The sequence below is a fragment of the Hemitrygon akajei genome, unplaced genomic scaffold (genome assembly GCF_048418815.1).
Source record: "Hemitrygon akajei unplaced genomic scaffold, sHemAka1.3 Scf000061, whole genome shotgun sequence".
In the NCBI taxonomy this organism is placed as follows: domain Eukaryota; kingdom Metazoa; phylum Chordata; class Chondrichthyes; order Myliobatiformes; family Dasyatidae; genus Hemitrygon; species Hemitrygon akajei.
In genome coordinates this window covers 1,167,500-1,185,035 of record NW_027331947.1, presented here as the reverse complement: position 1 = coordinate 1,185,035, position 17,536 = coordinate 1,167,500, and the positions used below count along the sequence as shown (strand labels likewise).

The window sequence follows — 17,536 nt, the reverse complement described above, 5'->3', positions numbered from 1 at the left end:
AGGGAGGGGAGGGAGGGAGGGGAGGGAGGGAGGGAGAGAGAGAGAGAGAGAGAGAGAGAGAGAGAGAGAGAGAGAGAGAGAAGAGGAGAGAGAGAGAGAGAGAGAGAGAGAGAGAGAGAGAGAGAGGAGAGAGAGAGAGAGAGAGAGAGAGAGAGGAGAGAGAGGAGAGAGAGAGAGAGAGAGAGAGAGAGAGAGAGAGAGAGAGAGAGAGAGAGAGAGAGAGAGAGAGAGTGAGTGAGTGAGTGCTCGGTGATGGTGTTATGGTTTCTCTGCAAGCTTGTTTACACTTTTGCAAGGACACTGTCAGCTTCTGTGTTACAGAGAGAGAAGGGAGGAACGGTTTGATGGACAGCTGGGGCTCAGCACGGTGAGATAAGTAGGAGGTCCGCTGATAGACCTCCAGTCACATGGTTTTGGACACTGAATGAGCTTAGTTGTGTCCACAGAAAAAGGTGGGCTTTGGGAGATCGATCAGGAGCATCGATCAGTGGCTCTCGCAGTGTGAAAAGGCTGTGACCGGTGGGGAGTTATTCGTTGTGCCCATCCCTCGCCTGGGTTAATAACTCCACCACAGAAGAACGGTCCCGTTTGTAGTATCACAGTCGGTGACTTCCAAAGGATTTCGGAGGACGACGGGACTATCGACGGCGTCAGCTTACCTGAAGACTCAAAACTCTCCCTCTTTCTCTCTCCATCACTACTCGACTCAATCCCACGAACTGAACCGAACTTCACTCATCACCGTAAGACGGTATCCATTCACCCCGAGGCGTGAAGAAGCTTGGCTTTCCTACACACACACACACACACACATATATAATCATTGCTAACCTGTTTGATATATCTGCATTTATATTGCTGTATCGCGTAGTTACTAATAAATAGCATTAGTTTATAGCAATACCAGACTCCACGGTGTTTTCTATTTCTGCTGGTTCTTTGACCCGTCACGGGGTACGTAACAGTATCTACTCCAAATATAAAAGATTAAAGGAAATAAACAGAAGTTAACAGTGTAATGCGTATATATAGCTCCCAAACTATCAAGCTTGGGAAACAATGCTTAAAGTCTTCAGATGGTAAAGTGGAAAAGTTCAGTAAATCCACGGAATAAGTGAGTGAGAGGAGAGATTTGTAAATCCACGGGAACATGTAGAGAGAAGGCAATTACGAAGAATTCCACACACATTCCACGCTGGGTAAACGAAATAACAGTCGCCGAAGATCTGATCCGTCGATCAGTTCCGAAATCCTCTTAGAAATATCACCAGGTGACAGTGACAGTCCACAGGAATATCGTCTTCAAGTGGTTACCACAGAACACCTCGATTCCACGTAAGGGCCAACAAAAGTGATACCACAGGACACTCCAGCAAATCCACACGTATGGATGATACGAAGTGACAGTCACACATCCGTTGTGCACTGCGTGCCGATGATCAGATCAACCCAACCTTTTGGCATGGAAGAGTTGCAGCCTATAGCAGTCACACGCTGAAGTTCCAACAGCTTGTCTCCCTCTCCTCTCCCTCTCCCGCTCCCTCAGGCTGCCGCAGCTTGTGTCTGACGTCACAGCCCCGCCTCACTCAGGCACTTAAAGCGACACTCACAGTAAACGAACCTGCGGTCTCGCAACACAATGCGCCTCTAAAGTCTGACAGCAGAAGCGAGTGAATCTTCTTCGATGGTACAGAGTCAGAAACCGAAGAGTTCCCAGCCTGAGTCAGGGGCTCCAGAGGGAGATGGGGTTCGCAGTTTACGAGGAGAAGGAGGAATCAGACCAGCAGGATATGGCTACAAAAGAAAGATCAGAAACATTTGGAAACTGGTTGACCGGAAAAAAAAGGTGGTTAATTTCTGCAAAATACTAGTGGAAATCAACAGATCAAGCAGAAATTTTGGAGAGGAATAAATAGAAAAACGTTTAGACAGAGCCCCTTCAGCATGCCTAGCCTGTGTACTCCGCTGATAAGTTGCTCTCTGAATTACAGAGTTCCTCCAGCGTTTTGTGTGTGTGCGTCTCTGTATTTCCAGCAACTGCAGAATCTCCTGTGTTTTATATATGCATTTTACTTTGGCATTAGATACACGTTGATATTGAGTATATTGCGTATGGGAGCCGCTTTCTGCGTTAAAACAGCTGCAGATTTTTTCTATACACACGATTAAAAAAAAATGAGGTATGGACATTGAACTGGTGCTTGCAGAAATGTTTAATGGCATCGTGATTACCCATAGGGCCATGCGTTAAGAATTTCGCCGGCGCTGAAGCGCCGATGAAATGCGCAAGCGTCAGGCTGAGGCCGCCCCTAAGTTTTCACGCATGCGCGCAGTACACAAGACTTTGAAAATGTCGGTTGCAGGTAAGAGCGATTCTCCGTGTTTTTATCTTAAACACCGACTTCGGGACGATTCCTGTGAATTTCTGACACCGTGGCCAGCAACCCCGGGACAGTCCTGCCCTCTTCCCTCTCTCTCAAGCCCACGATCCGTACATGGGCCCCGGGAGCTTCCGGTTGATGAGGGAATGGGAAACCGATGGATCTCTCAGACAGAGCTGAGCTCCAGCTATCTGAATGCAAGGATTAGGAAACTCGGAGAAAGGGAACAAAATCTTTTACATCAGCAGCTGAGAAAATCGGCATTAGTACTCTTTTCCGTAGATGCTGCCTGGCCTGCTGAGCTCCTCCAGTATTTTGTGTGTGTTGCTTCCTCTACCTCCTCTTGCTCTGGACTTCTCTCCCGGTCCAATTCTCTCTGGGTACGTAATGATATCAAACACCTTTGTCCTGGGAAAACAAGTAGCTTTCACATCACAAATGTGCCAGACTCCAGTGAGACAGACTACTGCCCTTCCTTCATATTCATTGGGATTGCCATCACTGAGTTTCACCACCGTCAGTCATTGGGGGAGGGTTCAGGGGGAATATTTATGTAGAATACAGAAACTAGTGATGCCTGTTTGCATTTTGGTGATGCAAAAGTTGCTGGAGAATTTGCAAGTGGGAAGAAGTGGAGTGATATTTGGAAATCTGACTTTTTAAAGCATAATGGACTTCTCTAGTGCCTTTAACACCATCCAGCCCAAGATCTGAAGGCACAAAACTAACGGAGATGGGAGTAGACTCTCACATGGTGGATTGGATAGTGGACTACTTGACAGATAGACCTCAGTATGTGCGGTTGGGAGACTGTAGGTCTGACACGGTGGTCAGCAGCACAGGAGCGCCGCAGGGAACCGTACTCTCTCCGGTCCTGTTCACCCTGTACACATCAGACTTCCAATATAACTCGGAGTCCTGCCATGTGCAGAAGTTCGCTGATGACACGGCCATAGTGGGGTGTGTCAGGAATGGACAGGAGGAGGAGTATAGGAAACTGATACAGGACTTTGTGATATGGTGCAACTCAAACTACCTGCGTCTCAATATCACCAAGACCAAGGAGATGGTGGTGGACTTTAGGAGATCTAGGCCTCATATGGAGCCAGTGATCATTAATGGAGAATGTGTGGAGCAGGTTAAGACCTACAAGTATCTGGGAGTACAGTTAGACGAGAAGCTAGACTGGACTGCCAACACAGATGCCTTGTGCAGGAAGGCACAGAGTCGACTGTACTTCCTTAGAAGGTTGGCGTCATTCAATGTCTGTAGTGAGATGCTGAAGATGTTCTATAGGTCAGTTGTGGAGAGCGCCCTCTTCTTTGTAGTGGCGTGTTGGGGAGGAAGCATTAAGAAGAGGGACGCCTCACGTCTTAATAAGCTGGTAAGGAAGGCGGGCTCTGTCGTGGGCAAAGTACTGGAGAGTTTAACATCGGTAGCTGAGCGAAGGGCGCTGAGTAGGCTACGGTCAATTATGGAAAACTCTGAACATTCTCTACATAGCACCATCCAGAGACAGAGAAGCAGTTTCAGCGACAGGTTACTATCGATGCAATGCTCCTCAGACAGGATGAAGAGGTCAATACTCCCCAATGCCATTAGGCTTTACAATTCAACCGCCAGGACTTAAGAACTTTTTAAAAGCTATTATTAATGCTTTTTGAGATAGTGATTTAGATGCATATCATATTTTTTTACTGAGTTAAGTATTGTATGTAATTAGTTTTGCTACAACAAGTGTATGGGACATTGGAAAAAAAGTTGAATTTCCCCATGGGGATGAATAAAGTATCTATCTATCTATCTATCTAATTTAGCAAGGAAACCACATATGGACAATATGCAAAAGCTTTGGTGAGAAAATCCTTTGTTACCCGTTACAGACCTGCTACATAGGTTGTGAGAGAGTGCAGATGAAGTGGATCGAACCCAGAGGAGATCAAAGTTCCTATCGACAGTGATTTGCTAGCTGTTGAAATGAATACCTCTCTATATAAAATTCACTGTGCACATCTTGTTACTGGGTAAAAAATGCACAGTACCAGATTTATCTGCACACTGTTTATTACAAATTAGAGGGGAGATTATTACAAATTAGAGGGGTATTGAAGGAGGGGAGACCTCCAGTGTCCCAGATGCCCTTCCCTACAAGATGTGCATCCAGCTGCAGCTTGTAACCCTGCACTTCAATGAGCTGCAACTTGAAATGGGTGAATTCCAGATCATCCAGCAGTTGGAGGGGGTGATAGATATGACGTGCAGAGAGGTGAGTTACACCCAAGGTGCAGGACACAGGAAACTGGGTGAGAGTCAGGAAGGGGAATGAGGTTAAATATCCATTGCAGAGTACTCTAGTGGCCATCCCCCACAACAACATGTGGACTACTTTAGAAGCTGTTGGGAGGAATTACCTGGCAGAGGTAAGTCAAAAGGCTGATAGGGAATTTGTTAGTTAGAGGAACAGAACAAGAGGGGACGAATATCCTAGTGGTAAGGCTTGCTAGTGGTAGTGAACAGGGGAGGAGATGATGTGGTTAAAATAAGTTGTAGGGGAATGGGAGCCAGAATGACAGAACAGATAGTGGAGAGGGTGAATTGAATTGACTTTATTAGATACATACTTCATAAACATGAGGAGTAGAAATATTTTCCTTACATCTCCATCTAAATGTGCAATGTGTAATTTATGGTAATTTATAATAGATAGTTTGTACATAGGACAGTCAATATAACATCGAAATGCAATTGTATCAGCATGAATTAATCAGTCTGATGGCCTGGTGGAAGATGATGTCCCGGAGCCTGTTGCTCCTTTTGCTGTTTTACCGTTTCCTGGATGGTAGCAGCTGGAACAGTTTGTGGTTGGGGTGAATTGGGCCTGTTTGTCCCTGATATTCGTTGGGCCCTTTTTACACACCTGTCTGTGTAAATGTACTGAATCATGGAAAGTAGATTGTGCAATGTATAATTTCCTTGTTTATATTTAGAGACATTTTTTGGTGTATACAATGATGAGGGGTATTGAGCGTGTGAGTGGCCAGAGGAGTGTATTTTTTTTCCCAGGGTTGAAATGGTTAATGCCGCTTTTCCACACTCCCATAGACCCTTTGTCCATCTCCTGAGTAAATAGAGATGGAAAAATATTTAAGGTCTCCCTCATCTGCTTTGGTTCCACACGTGGATTGCCATTCTGATCTTCCAGAGGACCAACTTTCTCCCGTGCAATCCTTTTGCTCTTAATCTATCACTAGAATCCCTGAGGATTATCCTTCACCTTTTCTGTGACAGCGACCTCATGCCATCTTTTAGCCATCCTGATTTATTTCTTATGTGTTCTCTTGCATTTCTTATACTCCATAAGAAACTGACTGCCTATCCCTGTTATGCAATTCCATTTTGTGCTTTACCAGTGTCTCAATATCTCTTGCAATCCAAGTTTCCCTGCAGTTTCTATCTTTACCTTTTATTCTGACATACCTGCTCTGTACTTTCAAAATTTCGCTTTGAAGACCTCCCATTTACTAAGCACACCTTTGCCATAAAGCAGCCTGTCCCAGTCCACAGTTGCCAGATCCTAGTGCTGATTCCAGGTGTTGATCCATGCCCTGAACACATCCACCTTTCCTACACTGCTCCTTGTATTGAAATATACAGGTCTCAGCATATTCACTGCACGATGCTCAACTTTTTCATTCCTGACTTTGTCTGAGGACTGAACAACATCTGTCTCCACAACCTCTCCACTACCATTCAGGCTCCCATTCCCCCTGCAACTTTAGTTTAACCCTCCTTACCCCCACCTCCCACCATGCAGATCTATCACCCCTTTGGCTTTCCTCTCCCAGATCAATAAAAAGGAGGTGCATACCAGGTACAGGCAGATAGGAACAAATGAGGTACTTATGAAAGACAGGAAATTCAAGTGAACACTTATGAAAGAAATAAAAGAAGGCATGAGGTTGCCCCAGCAGACAAGGTGAAGGAGAATCCTCAGGGATTCTGCAGATATGTTAAGAGCAAAAAGATTGCAAGGGAGAAAAATTAATTCTCTGGAAGATCAGAATGGTAATCCATATGAAGGGATAACATAGGCTTGGGGAGATTTTTTTTGCATCCGTATTTACTCAAGAGATGGACACAGAGTCTATAGAAGTGAGGCAAAGCTGCATCAACTTCATGGACCCTGTACAGATTACAGAGGTGGAGGAGTTTGTTGTCTTGAGGCAAATTACTGTGGATCAATCCACAGGGCCTGACAAGTTGTTCACTAGGACCCTGCGGAAGACAAGTGCAGATATTATCGGGGCCTTAGCACAAATATTTAAATCATCCTTAGTAACAGGTGAGGTACTGGAGGATTGGAGGACAGATAATGTTGTTCTGCTGTTCAAGAAAGGCTGTAAAAATAAACTAGGAAATTATATGTTGGTGAGCTTGACATCAGAACTGGGAAAGTTATTGGAATGTGTGTGCAGGAACCAAGTATATACTGTAAGTATTTGGATAGGTGTGGACTGATAAAGGATAGACAGCATGGCTCTAGCCAATCTTTTACAGTCTCTCGAGGAAGTTATCAGGAAAGTGGATGAAGGCAAGGCAGTGGATGTTGTCTACATGGACTTTAGCAAGGCACTTGACAAAGTCTCATATGGGAGGTTGGTCAAGAAGGTTCAGTCACTCAGTATTCAAGATTAGACAGTAAATTGGATGAGACACTGTCTTTGGGAGGAGCCAGAGTGTGGTAGCAGATGGTTGCCTCTCTGACTGGAGGCCTGTGTCTAGTGGTTGCCACAGGGATCAGTGCTGGATCTGTTGTTGTTTGTCATCTATATCAGTAATCTGGATGATAGTGTGGTTAACTGGATCAGCAAATTTGTGGATGACAACAAGACTGGGGGTTTAGCGGACTGCAAGAGGACTATCATGGCTTGCAGTGTGATCTGGACCAGGTGGGAAAATGGTTTTAGAAATGGAAAATGGAATTTAATGCAGACCAGTGTGAGTTGTTGCACTTTGGAATGACCTACCAAGGGAGGCCTTTCACAGTGACTGGTCGGGCATGGAGGAGAGTTGTAGAAGAAAGGGACCTGGGAATACAAGTCCTTAATTCACTGAAAGTGGTATCACAGGTAGATAGGGATGGAAAGAATGATTTCAGCCCATTGCCCTTCATGAACCAAAGTACTGATAACAATAGATGGATGTTATGTTGACTCCTAGAAGGCATTGGTGAGGCCTAATTTGGAGTAGATAGATAGATAGATAGATAGATACTTTATTCATCCCCATGGGGAAATTCAACTTTTTTCCAATGTCCCATACACTTGTTGTAGCAAAACTAATTACATACAATACTTAACTCAGTAAAAAATATGATATGCATCTAAATCACTATCTCAAAAAGCATTAATAATACCTTTTAAAAAGTTCTTGTCCTGGCGGTTGAATTGTAAAGCCTAATGGCATTGGGGAGTATTGACCTCTTCATCCTGTCTGAGGAGCATTGCATCGATAGTAACCGTCGCTGAAACTGCTTCTCTGTCTCTGGATGGTGCTATGTAGAGGATGTTCAGAGTTTTCCATAATTGACCGTAGCCTACTCAGCGCCCTTCGCTCAGCCACCGATGTTAAACTCTCCAGTACTTTGCCCACGACAGAGCCCGCCTTCCTTACCAGCTTATTAAGACGTGAGGTGTCCCTCTTCTTAATGCTTCCTCCCCAACACGCCACTACAAAGAAGAGGGCGCTCTCCACAACTGACCTATAGAACATCTTCAGCATCTCACTACAGACATTGAATGACGCCAACCTTCTAAGGAAGTACAGTCGCCTCTGTGCCTTCCTGCACAATGCATCTGTGTTGGCAGTCCAGTCTAGCTTCTCGTCTAACTGTACTCCCAGATACTTGTAGGTTTTAACCTGCTCCACACATTCTCCATTAATGATCACTGGCTCCATATGAGGCCTAGATCTCCCAAAGTCCACCACCATCTCCTTGGTCTTGGTGATATTGAGACGCAGGTAGTTTGAGTTGCACTATATCACAAAGTCCTGTATCAGTTTCCTATACTCCTCCTCCTGTCCATTCCTGACACACCCCACTATGGCCGTGTCATCAGCGAACTTCTGCACATGGCAGGACTCCGAGTTATATTGGAAGTCTGATGTGTACAGGGTGAACAGGAACGGAGAGAGTACGGTTCCCTGCGGTGCTCCTGTGCTGCTGACCACCGTGTCAGACCTACAGTCTCCCAACCGCACATACTGAGGTCTATCTGTCAAGTAGTCCACTATCCAATCCACCATGTGAGAGTCTACTCCCATCTCCGTTAGTTTGTGCCTTAAGTATTGTGTCCAGTTTTGGTCACCTACCTACAGGAAAGATGTAAACGAAGTTCAGAGATTTCAGAGAAAATTCACAAGGATGTTGCCATGTCTGGAGGAATTGGTTTATACGGAAAGATTGAACAAATCAGGACTTTATTCCTTGGAATGTAGAAGATTGAGGGGAGATTTGATTGTGATAGAGAGGCACAGATAGTGTTAATGCAAGCTGGCTTTTTCCACGAAGATTGGGTGGGATGACAACCAGAGGCCATGGGTTAAGGGTGAAAGGTGAAATGTTAAGGGGAACATGAGGGAAACTTCTTCACACAGACGGTTATCCGGCTGTGGAATGGCAGCCAGCACAAGTGGTGCATGCGAGCTCGATTTCAACATTTAAGAGGTTTGTGTTGGTACCTGGATGGTAGAGGTGTGGGAGTGGGCTGTTTAAATAGTTCAGCACAAACTAGATGGCCCAAAGGGCCTGTTTCTGTGTTGAAATTTTCTATGATTGTGACAAGAACCTGAAATAATACAAAAATTCACTCTAACCCCTTTTGACAGCTGTGCGAACCAACCAGTCATTTCAGCAGGAATTTTTTATATGGCGTTAAAACTGTGGCACTTTAAGTTAATAATACATAAAAGAAGATCCCAGCAGCACGTCAAGAAAGACTATTTGTGTGAGAGTGTTTCAATTACTGTGGGGCGAGGAACCCATGCAGCTCAGTGGGAACAGGGATTAATATCAATGGAGAGAGTCAAACTGAGCCAAGGCACAGATTAGAGACGGCAGAAATGCCCCATTCTTTTAGAGACGGCAGAAATGCCCCATTCTTTTCGAGACAGGAAGAGCATCAGACAGTTTGATGGTCATTCCAGATACCAGCACTCTACCCAGTCAGGAGATGATTTCTCTCTCCAACTTTCGTTGAACCTCACTGTAACACTGTGATACCAGATCAAACCTTGGCAACTCAAGTAATCTCATCTGAAATGTTGTCCTACACCCATTGATGGATTTTGTAAATGTTTTTACAGGTTAAAAATGAGAAGGAATTCATCTCCAGGAAGCTCAAACATGGCACACCAGTTTTGTTGTCTCTGTCTAGATGTTTAAGAAGTGGAGCAAGGGATCCAATTGACCACCCTTCCTGCTCAGACTGTGGGGAAGGATTCACTCGGTCATTTGACCAACTGGCATGCCTGTAATTTACACAGGAAAAAGGCCTTTCACCTGCTCAGACAGTGGGAATAGATTCACTCGGTTATCACAATTGAAGGTACGTCAGCAAGTTTACACTGGGACAAGGCCATTCACCTGTTCTGTGTGTGAGAAGGGGTGCAGTTGGTCATCCCACCTGTTGACACACCAATCAGTTCACACCACACCGGGCAGAGGCTGGTCGTCTGCTGAATTTCTGGGAAAGGATTCACTCAGTCATCTGACCTAATGGCTCACCAGCGAGTTCACACTGGGGAGAAGCTATTCACCTGCTCAGTCTGTGGGAAGAGATTCACTCATTTATCCCAACTACAGAGTCACCAGCGAGTTCACACTGGGGAGAAGCCATTCACCTGCTCAGAATGTGGAAAGGGATTCACTCAGTCATCCACCCTACAGAGACACCAGCGAGTTCACACTGGGGAGCAACCGTTCACCTGCTCAGAATGTGGGAAGAGATACGCTGACTCTTCCAGCCTACAGAGTCATCAGCGAGTTCACAGTGGAGAGAGGCCGTTCACCTGCTCAGTGTGTTGTAAAGGATTCACTTGGTCATCTGTGTTACGGAGTCATCACCGAGTTCACACTGGGGAGAGGCCATTCACCTGCTCAGAATGTGGGAAGGGATTCACTCAGTCATCCCACCTACGGAGTCACCAGCGAGTTCACACTGGGGAGAAGCCGTTCACCTGCCCAGTCTGTGGGAAGGGATTCACTCACACATCCCACCTACAGAATCACCTGCGAGTTCACACTGGGGAGAGGCCGTTCACCTGCTCAGAATGTGGGAAGAGCTTCACTCATTTATCCACCCTACGGAATCACCAGCGAGTTCACACTGGGGAGAAGCCATTCATCTGCTCAGTCTGTGGGAAGAGCTTCACTCATATATCCACCCTACGGAATCACCAGCAAGTTCACACTGGGGAGAAGCCATTCATCTGCTCAGTCTGTGGGAAGGGATTCACTGAGTTAGCTAAGTTACAGATTCATCAGCAAGTTCACAATGGGGAGAGGCCGTTCACCTGCTCAGTCTGTGGGAAGGGATTCACTCGGTTAGCTAACCAACAGAGACACCAGCGAGTTCACACTGGGGAAAGGCCATTCACCTGCTCAGAATGTGGGAAGGGATTCACTCAGTCATCCCACCTACAGAAACATCAGCGAGTTCACACTAGAGAGAGGCTGTTCACCTGCTGAGAATGTGGGAAAGGATTCACTCAGTCATCCCACCTACTGGCACACCTGTCAGCTCACAATGGGGAGTGGCCATTGTTATGAATCCCTAGGTTTTGTGTGCTGTAGACTGTCATTTTAAGAGAGAGAGAGAGAGAGATTAAGAAGGCAAATCAGTCTGACTTGCAGCTTGTTCACATCGCTTACAGCTTGTTTAGTTTTAACCGAGGACACAGACACTCAGAGTCAGACGGAGACGAAGGAGGAAAAATGGAAGAATCGAAACCAGGGAACCAGTGGCCAAGGGTCACTGTTTGGAACTTTCCTTTGCCCACATGGGTTATCTATTCACCGTACATGTGTCAATCTTTGCCTGGCTGTGGTGTGGTAATTCATTTGAAGACGATACCCCTTATGACAAGTCACTTCGGGTGATAATTAGTATGTGGATTTGGAAGGATGACAGATAAAATCTACAGCGACTGTTGGTCTCGTTTTACCACCATGGAACCTGTGGAATATGACATAATTGCCTTCTCTCAACATTTACCCTGGATTACAAATATCTCTCTCATCACCTATTCTGTGGTTGAACTGAACTTTCATACTTTACCATCTCAAGACTCCAAGCCTTGTTTCCCCTGAGCTCAATAATTTGGGAGTTCTATTTATACACATAACACTCACGAGGAGATCTGCAGATGCTGGAAATTCAAACAACGCACACAAAATGCTGGTGGAACACAGCAGGCCAGGCAGCATCTATAAGGAGAAGAACTACCGACGTTTCAGGCTGAGACCCTTCGTCAGGATTAACTGAAAGGAAAGATACTAAGAGATTTGAAAGTAGTGGGGGGAGGGTGAAATGCGAAATGATAGGAGAAGACCGGAGGTGGTGGGATGAAGCTAAGAGCTGGAAAGGTGATTGGCAAAAGTGATACAGAGCTGGAGATGGGAAAGGATCATTGGACAGGAGGCCTCGGGAGAAAGAAAGGTGGGGGGGAAGCACCAGAGAGACATGGAAAACAGGCAAAACATTAAATATATCAGTGATGGGGTAAGAAGTGGAAGAGGGGCATTAACGGAAGTTAGAGAAGTCAATGTTCATCCCATCAGGTTGGAGGCTACCCAGCCGGTATATAAGGTGTTGTTCCTCCAACCTGAGTTTGGATTAATTTTGACAGTAGAGGAAGCCATGGATAGACATATCAGAATGGGAATGGGATGTGGAATTAAAATGTGTGGCCACTGGGAGTAGTCTGTTGCTGCTAGTTCGTTTCTAAAGCGTTACGGTTTGTAACAAAATGGGGCCTGCATCTGGGATATGAACAAATTTAAGGATTGATTTAATATCGATTTCATTGGGGAAATCTCTTTTGATTTATTTGTGTGTGGAAAATCAGCAGCAATGGATGTTGATAGATATCTGGAAATGTGAACCTCTCAGGCATTAGAGGACACCAGAAGGATTGAGTTGTTGAGTATTGCTAAAACGTTAATACTTGCTAAAGTGAAATTGACAATGAGGAGGGCACAGATGCAGAGGATAATAGCTGAACATTATGTATCTGAGGGTGTGTTTAAAGTGGAGGAGCTGGAGGTGTTTCCTGAAAGTAAACCTCGTGAGCTTGAGCTCCAGTACAAGTTAGAAAAATTAAAGATGGGAGGCTCTGGAAAGGCAGAGGCAGTTTCAGGCTGGAGAGGCAGAAAAGCAGACAGAACATTCTCTTACAAAGTGTAATTAAGGGGAAGGCTTAGCAAGCCTATTCTGCTTTGACAGTTGCTGAAGCAGCATATTATTTATTTATTTATGCTGCCCCAATCATCGCCACTGGGCTATAAATGTGCAGGAGCAGTGTGTGGTTCAGTGCTTTGTTCAAGGACACACACGCTGCCTCGGCTGAGGTTCGGAACTCATGACCTTCAGATCAAGAGTTCAACACCTTAACCACATGGCCACGCACCACACATTATGACATAGTGAAACAGGCTGTGCTCAAAGCTTATGAGTTGGTCCCAGAAGCAGACAGGCAAAAGTTTAGAAATTTGAAGAAATCTGTGAACCAGACATACAGAATTTGCTTAGGAGAAATTTGTGTGTATTGACCGCTGGTGCACATCTGAACATGTAAATGATGATTTTAAAAGCTTGAGAGAGTTGGTTTTAATTGAAGAATTCAGAGGGTGCGTCCCTTATGACATAAAGTCGTATTTAGATGGAAATGATGCTGCCACTATGCAGGAATCTGCTAGATTAACAGATCAGTTTGCTTTAACTCATAAAGTTATGTTTACCCTGAATAAGAGTTTCCAAAAGGCACTTGTCAAGTTGTGGGTAAACCTAATGAGCTCACCCCAGTGGCCTGTACCTGCATTCGGTGAACCCTTTTCCAACGTTATTGTGGATTGTTTTGGCCCATTGCTAAAGACTAAAGCTGGCCATCAGTATCTGCTGACTATTATGTGTACTACATCCAGATTCCCAGAGGCAATACCTCTCAGAAATATTAAAGCTAAAACTGTGGCGAAGGCTCTTACCAAGATTTTCACTTTATTCATTTTGCCTAAAGAAATCCAGTCTGATCAAGGATGTAGTTTTACATCTGGATTATTCCAGCAGATAGTTCCTGAACTGGGAGCAAAACAAATTGCATCATCTGCGTACCATACAGAATCACAAGGGGCTTTAGAAAGATTTCATTCTACCCTCAAAACAATGATTAAGACATATTGTGTTGAAAATGGAAAAGACTGGGATGAAGGAATACATTTGCTTTTGTCCACAGAAAGAGAGTCAGTACAGGATTCACTGGGCTTTACTCCATTTGAACTTGTATTTGGTCGCAGAGTGACCTTTGACCTTGTTAAAAGGAATGGTGGATTGATGTTAACTCGTTAGACTATGATTTGAAGTTCAAAAATAAACTACCAAGCCTGTAGACTAGCGAGACAAAACTTAAAGATTTCTCTAGACAAAATGCAGTGTTGGTTTGATAAGCGGGCTTGCGAATGAAAATACCAGGTGGGAGATAAGCTGCTTGCCTTATGTTGACAAATCCACTTCAGGCGAAATTCAATAGACCGTATGAAATAGTCTCTCAAAATAATGATGTGAATTATGTTAGTAAAAAAGCCAGCTGACTCGAACTAACACAAGTGGTACACATAAATATGATAAAGCCTTTTTTGACCGGCAGGTACCATCTGTGTGTGTTGTTGTCAAAACAAATGAAACTGGCAACCCTGAGAATGAAACAATTGACTCGTCTGAGACTTTTCACAAGCCAAACATGGTCCCAGTTAGGCTAATGAACTCGGTTGTTCCAGAAAATGTTGCTATCAATTTGTCTCATCTGCAGCCAAAGCAACAACAGCTGAAGGAATTAATTCTGAAGTTTAAATATTTATTTCCCGATCTTCCCAAGCAAACCACAGTCGCAGTACATGATGTAGATGTTGGTCAAGCCAAACCGATTAAACAACACCCAAAGTGCATGAACTTGGAAAAGTGTAAATTGGCTGACCAGGGAATTGAGTATATGCTGGAGAATGGTATTATTAGGCCTTCAAAATGAGATTGGAGTCACCCTGCATTATTGTGCCCAAACCTGATTGCAGTGTTAGATTTTGCACTGATTATAGAAAGGTAAATGCAGTAACAAAAACAGATGCCTATCCTATCCCTAGGGTGGATGATTGCATCAATAAGGCTGGAAAAGCTAATTTCTTACAAAGATTAATCTGTTGAAATGGTATTGGTGTGTTCCATTGACGGACAGAGGTAGAGAAATTTCTGCATTTGTGACACCATCTGGTTTGTGTGAATACAATATCTTAATACAAAAATGCTTCAGGAACATCCCAGAGAATGATTGATTTTGTAATTCGAGAGTTAGAACACACAGATACCTATATTGATGACTTAGTTACAGGGAGTGGCACTTGGGAAGAGCATATCTCTGCAGTAGAAAAGCTATTTGACAGGCTTTCATTGGACAACCTTACAGTTAACTTGGCTAAGAGTGAATTTGGACATGCCAGTGTGACCTGTCTTGGCTATGATGTTGGTCAAAGCAAGTTGGCTCCTGTTCGGGCAAAAGTCCAGGCAATTTCTCAAGTTCCTATTCTGACTGCTAAGAAGGCTCTTAGAAGGTTTTTGGGAATGGATGGATATTGTAGAACGTTCTGTAAGAACTTTGCTGATATCGCTCTTCCTCTGACCAATCTCCTGAAGAAGGGTGAAAAGTTTGTTTGGACCGAGCCTCGTCAGAAGGCATTTGATTGATTGTTATCAGTATTTGGGGTTAGGCCAATCAATGTAGTGCTGTCAGCAAATTTAAATAGCAGATTGGAGCTGTGGGTGGCAACACAAGTCATGGGTGCACAAAGAGTAAAAGATAGGGCCAAAGAGACAACCCTATGGGTTATGTGTGCTGAGGGTCAGAGAGACAGAGGAGATGGAGCCCACCCTTACTACCTGCTGGGGATCTGACAGTAAGTCCAGGATCCAGCTACACAAGGCAGGGTGAAGGCCGAGGTCTTTGAGCTCCTTGTCGATACTTCACTCATTTGTATGGCTACTGCTCTGCCGATGACTGCAAGGAACTGCAGAGAACTTTGGAGAGCAGAGAACATCAGACAAACAAGCCTCCACTCCATGGACTCTTCCTACACTTCCCCTCCCTTGGAAAAGCAGGCCATGTACTCAAATAACCTCATTACTTGGACATTCTTGCTGCAATCCCGCTCCCACATTGGCGGAGAGATACAAAAGCCTTAAAGTGCGTAACACCAGACTGAAGAATGGCTTCCTGTCTGCAGTTATAAGCCAAATGAATGATAAAATGGACTCAACCTCACAATGCAACTCGACGTGACCCTGCACCATATGTCTATCTGCACTGCACTTTGTCTGCAGCCTTAATGCTTTTATTATTTTGTTGTATATCAGCTCAATGTACTGTTGCAATGAATCGATCTGTGTGGATGGTACGTCAGGCAAGAGTTTCATTGGAAGTTCAGTACATGATGATGATAAACAAATTTCCCATTTTAATTGTGTGGAAATATTAGACAGACTGAGCTTCTGCTCTGGAACCGCAGAAGGAAACTGAACTGTTGTCATTTCTGTGGAAAGCAAATATATGGAAAATGCTTCAATCTCACATTACGATCTGCGGTAACTGGGATCAGGTGACCGGTGGTGGGTCTCCCATATCAATATCAGAATCAGGTTTAATAGCACCAGCATGTGTCATGAAATTTGTTGTCCCTGCCGTAGTAGTAGAACCGAATTCATAACAATAGTTTTTTTAACAATTGTGATTTAAAATAAGAATATACATATATATATATATAGTACAAAAATAGAAAAAAAAATTAAAGATATAATAAAATATCTTAATTGTGTGGAACTATTTGACTGACTGGGTTGTTGCTTTGGAAATTCTGAAGTGAAGCTGAATTAAACTTTACACATTTATGAGAAGCTCAGATAAATACAAATGGCTAAATTCTCACATAAATGGGTCAGACACCCAGAAACATTGGCAACTCTTCAGCACGTCGAAACAGTGAATGAAACATGCAGAAAATATTGCAGAAAAGAAACATTGCCCACCCACAACGAGAGGACGTGACCGATCCGGATCTCACTGCCTTGTCTGAACGGGGAAAGGTGAAGCTACACGTACACGTAGAGCAGTGACCCGCAGATGCTGCAGATCTGCAGAAAAACATGAACGGGAAACGGGATCAGGTGACGGGTGGAGGGTCTCCCTCCTGAACCGCTGTGACTCTGCTCCTCGCCCCTCACACGCTGCCCGACCCATCCGCCGCATTCCCCACATTATTCCATATTTACCCCAGATACATGATTATTTTTCCACACCATATCTTCCCCGATCCCTTTCACTCCACCCCCAGGTCACAGAGTCACCGGCTCAATTCCCATCCCGGTCCAAAACATAATTCAGACCCAAACAGGAAATGTTCACGTTTCATTTAAATCAGTTCTGTGTTTATAAGCACTCATTTCTGTTCACATTCCTCCGGACTCAGTGGACAGGAACACTGAAACATCAGGCGAGAAGCCACAGGAGGAGGCCATTCAGCCCCTCTAACCATCAGTAAGGTGGCGGCTGTTCTCCCATCTCAGCCACATGTTTCTGCCCGATCCTCATTTCCTCGATCCCTTCGGTCTCCACACATCTGCCGCCCTCTGTTTTATGTGAGGACGATCACCGAGTCTTCACCGCCCTCTGTGGTGGGGATTTACAGATATTCACCACCCTCGGAATGGAGACATTTCCCCTCATCACAGTCCCGGACAGTCCATCCCTTTTTCAGAAACTGGGATCCCTGGTTCAGCCGGTGTTTGCCCCCAATGTGGTGAATCCCTCTGCTCGGCACCACCGTGGGCTCAGACATT

The 17,536-nt window shown here is 44.6% G+C and overlaps 1 protein-coding gene across 1 annotated transcript in view; it reads left to right on the top strand.

Annotated features, from left to right (window-relative positions):
• LOC140721753 (uncharacterized) overlaps window positions 1–17,536 on the top strand; it is a 38,373-nt gene that overhangs the window by 18,740 nt on the left and 2,097 nt on the right. The window contains exon 2 of the mRNA XM_073036551.1: window positions 10,276–11,013. Coding sequence (XP_072892652.1) covers window positions 10,276–11,013 — 738 coding nt within the window. The remainder of the gene's footprint in view (window positions 1–10,275; window positions 11,014–17,536) is intronic.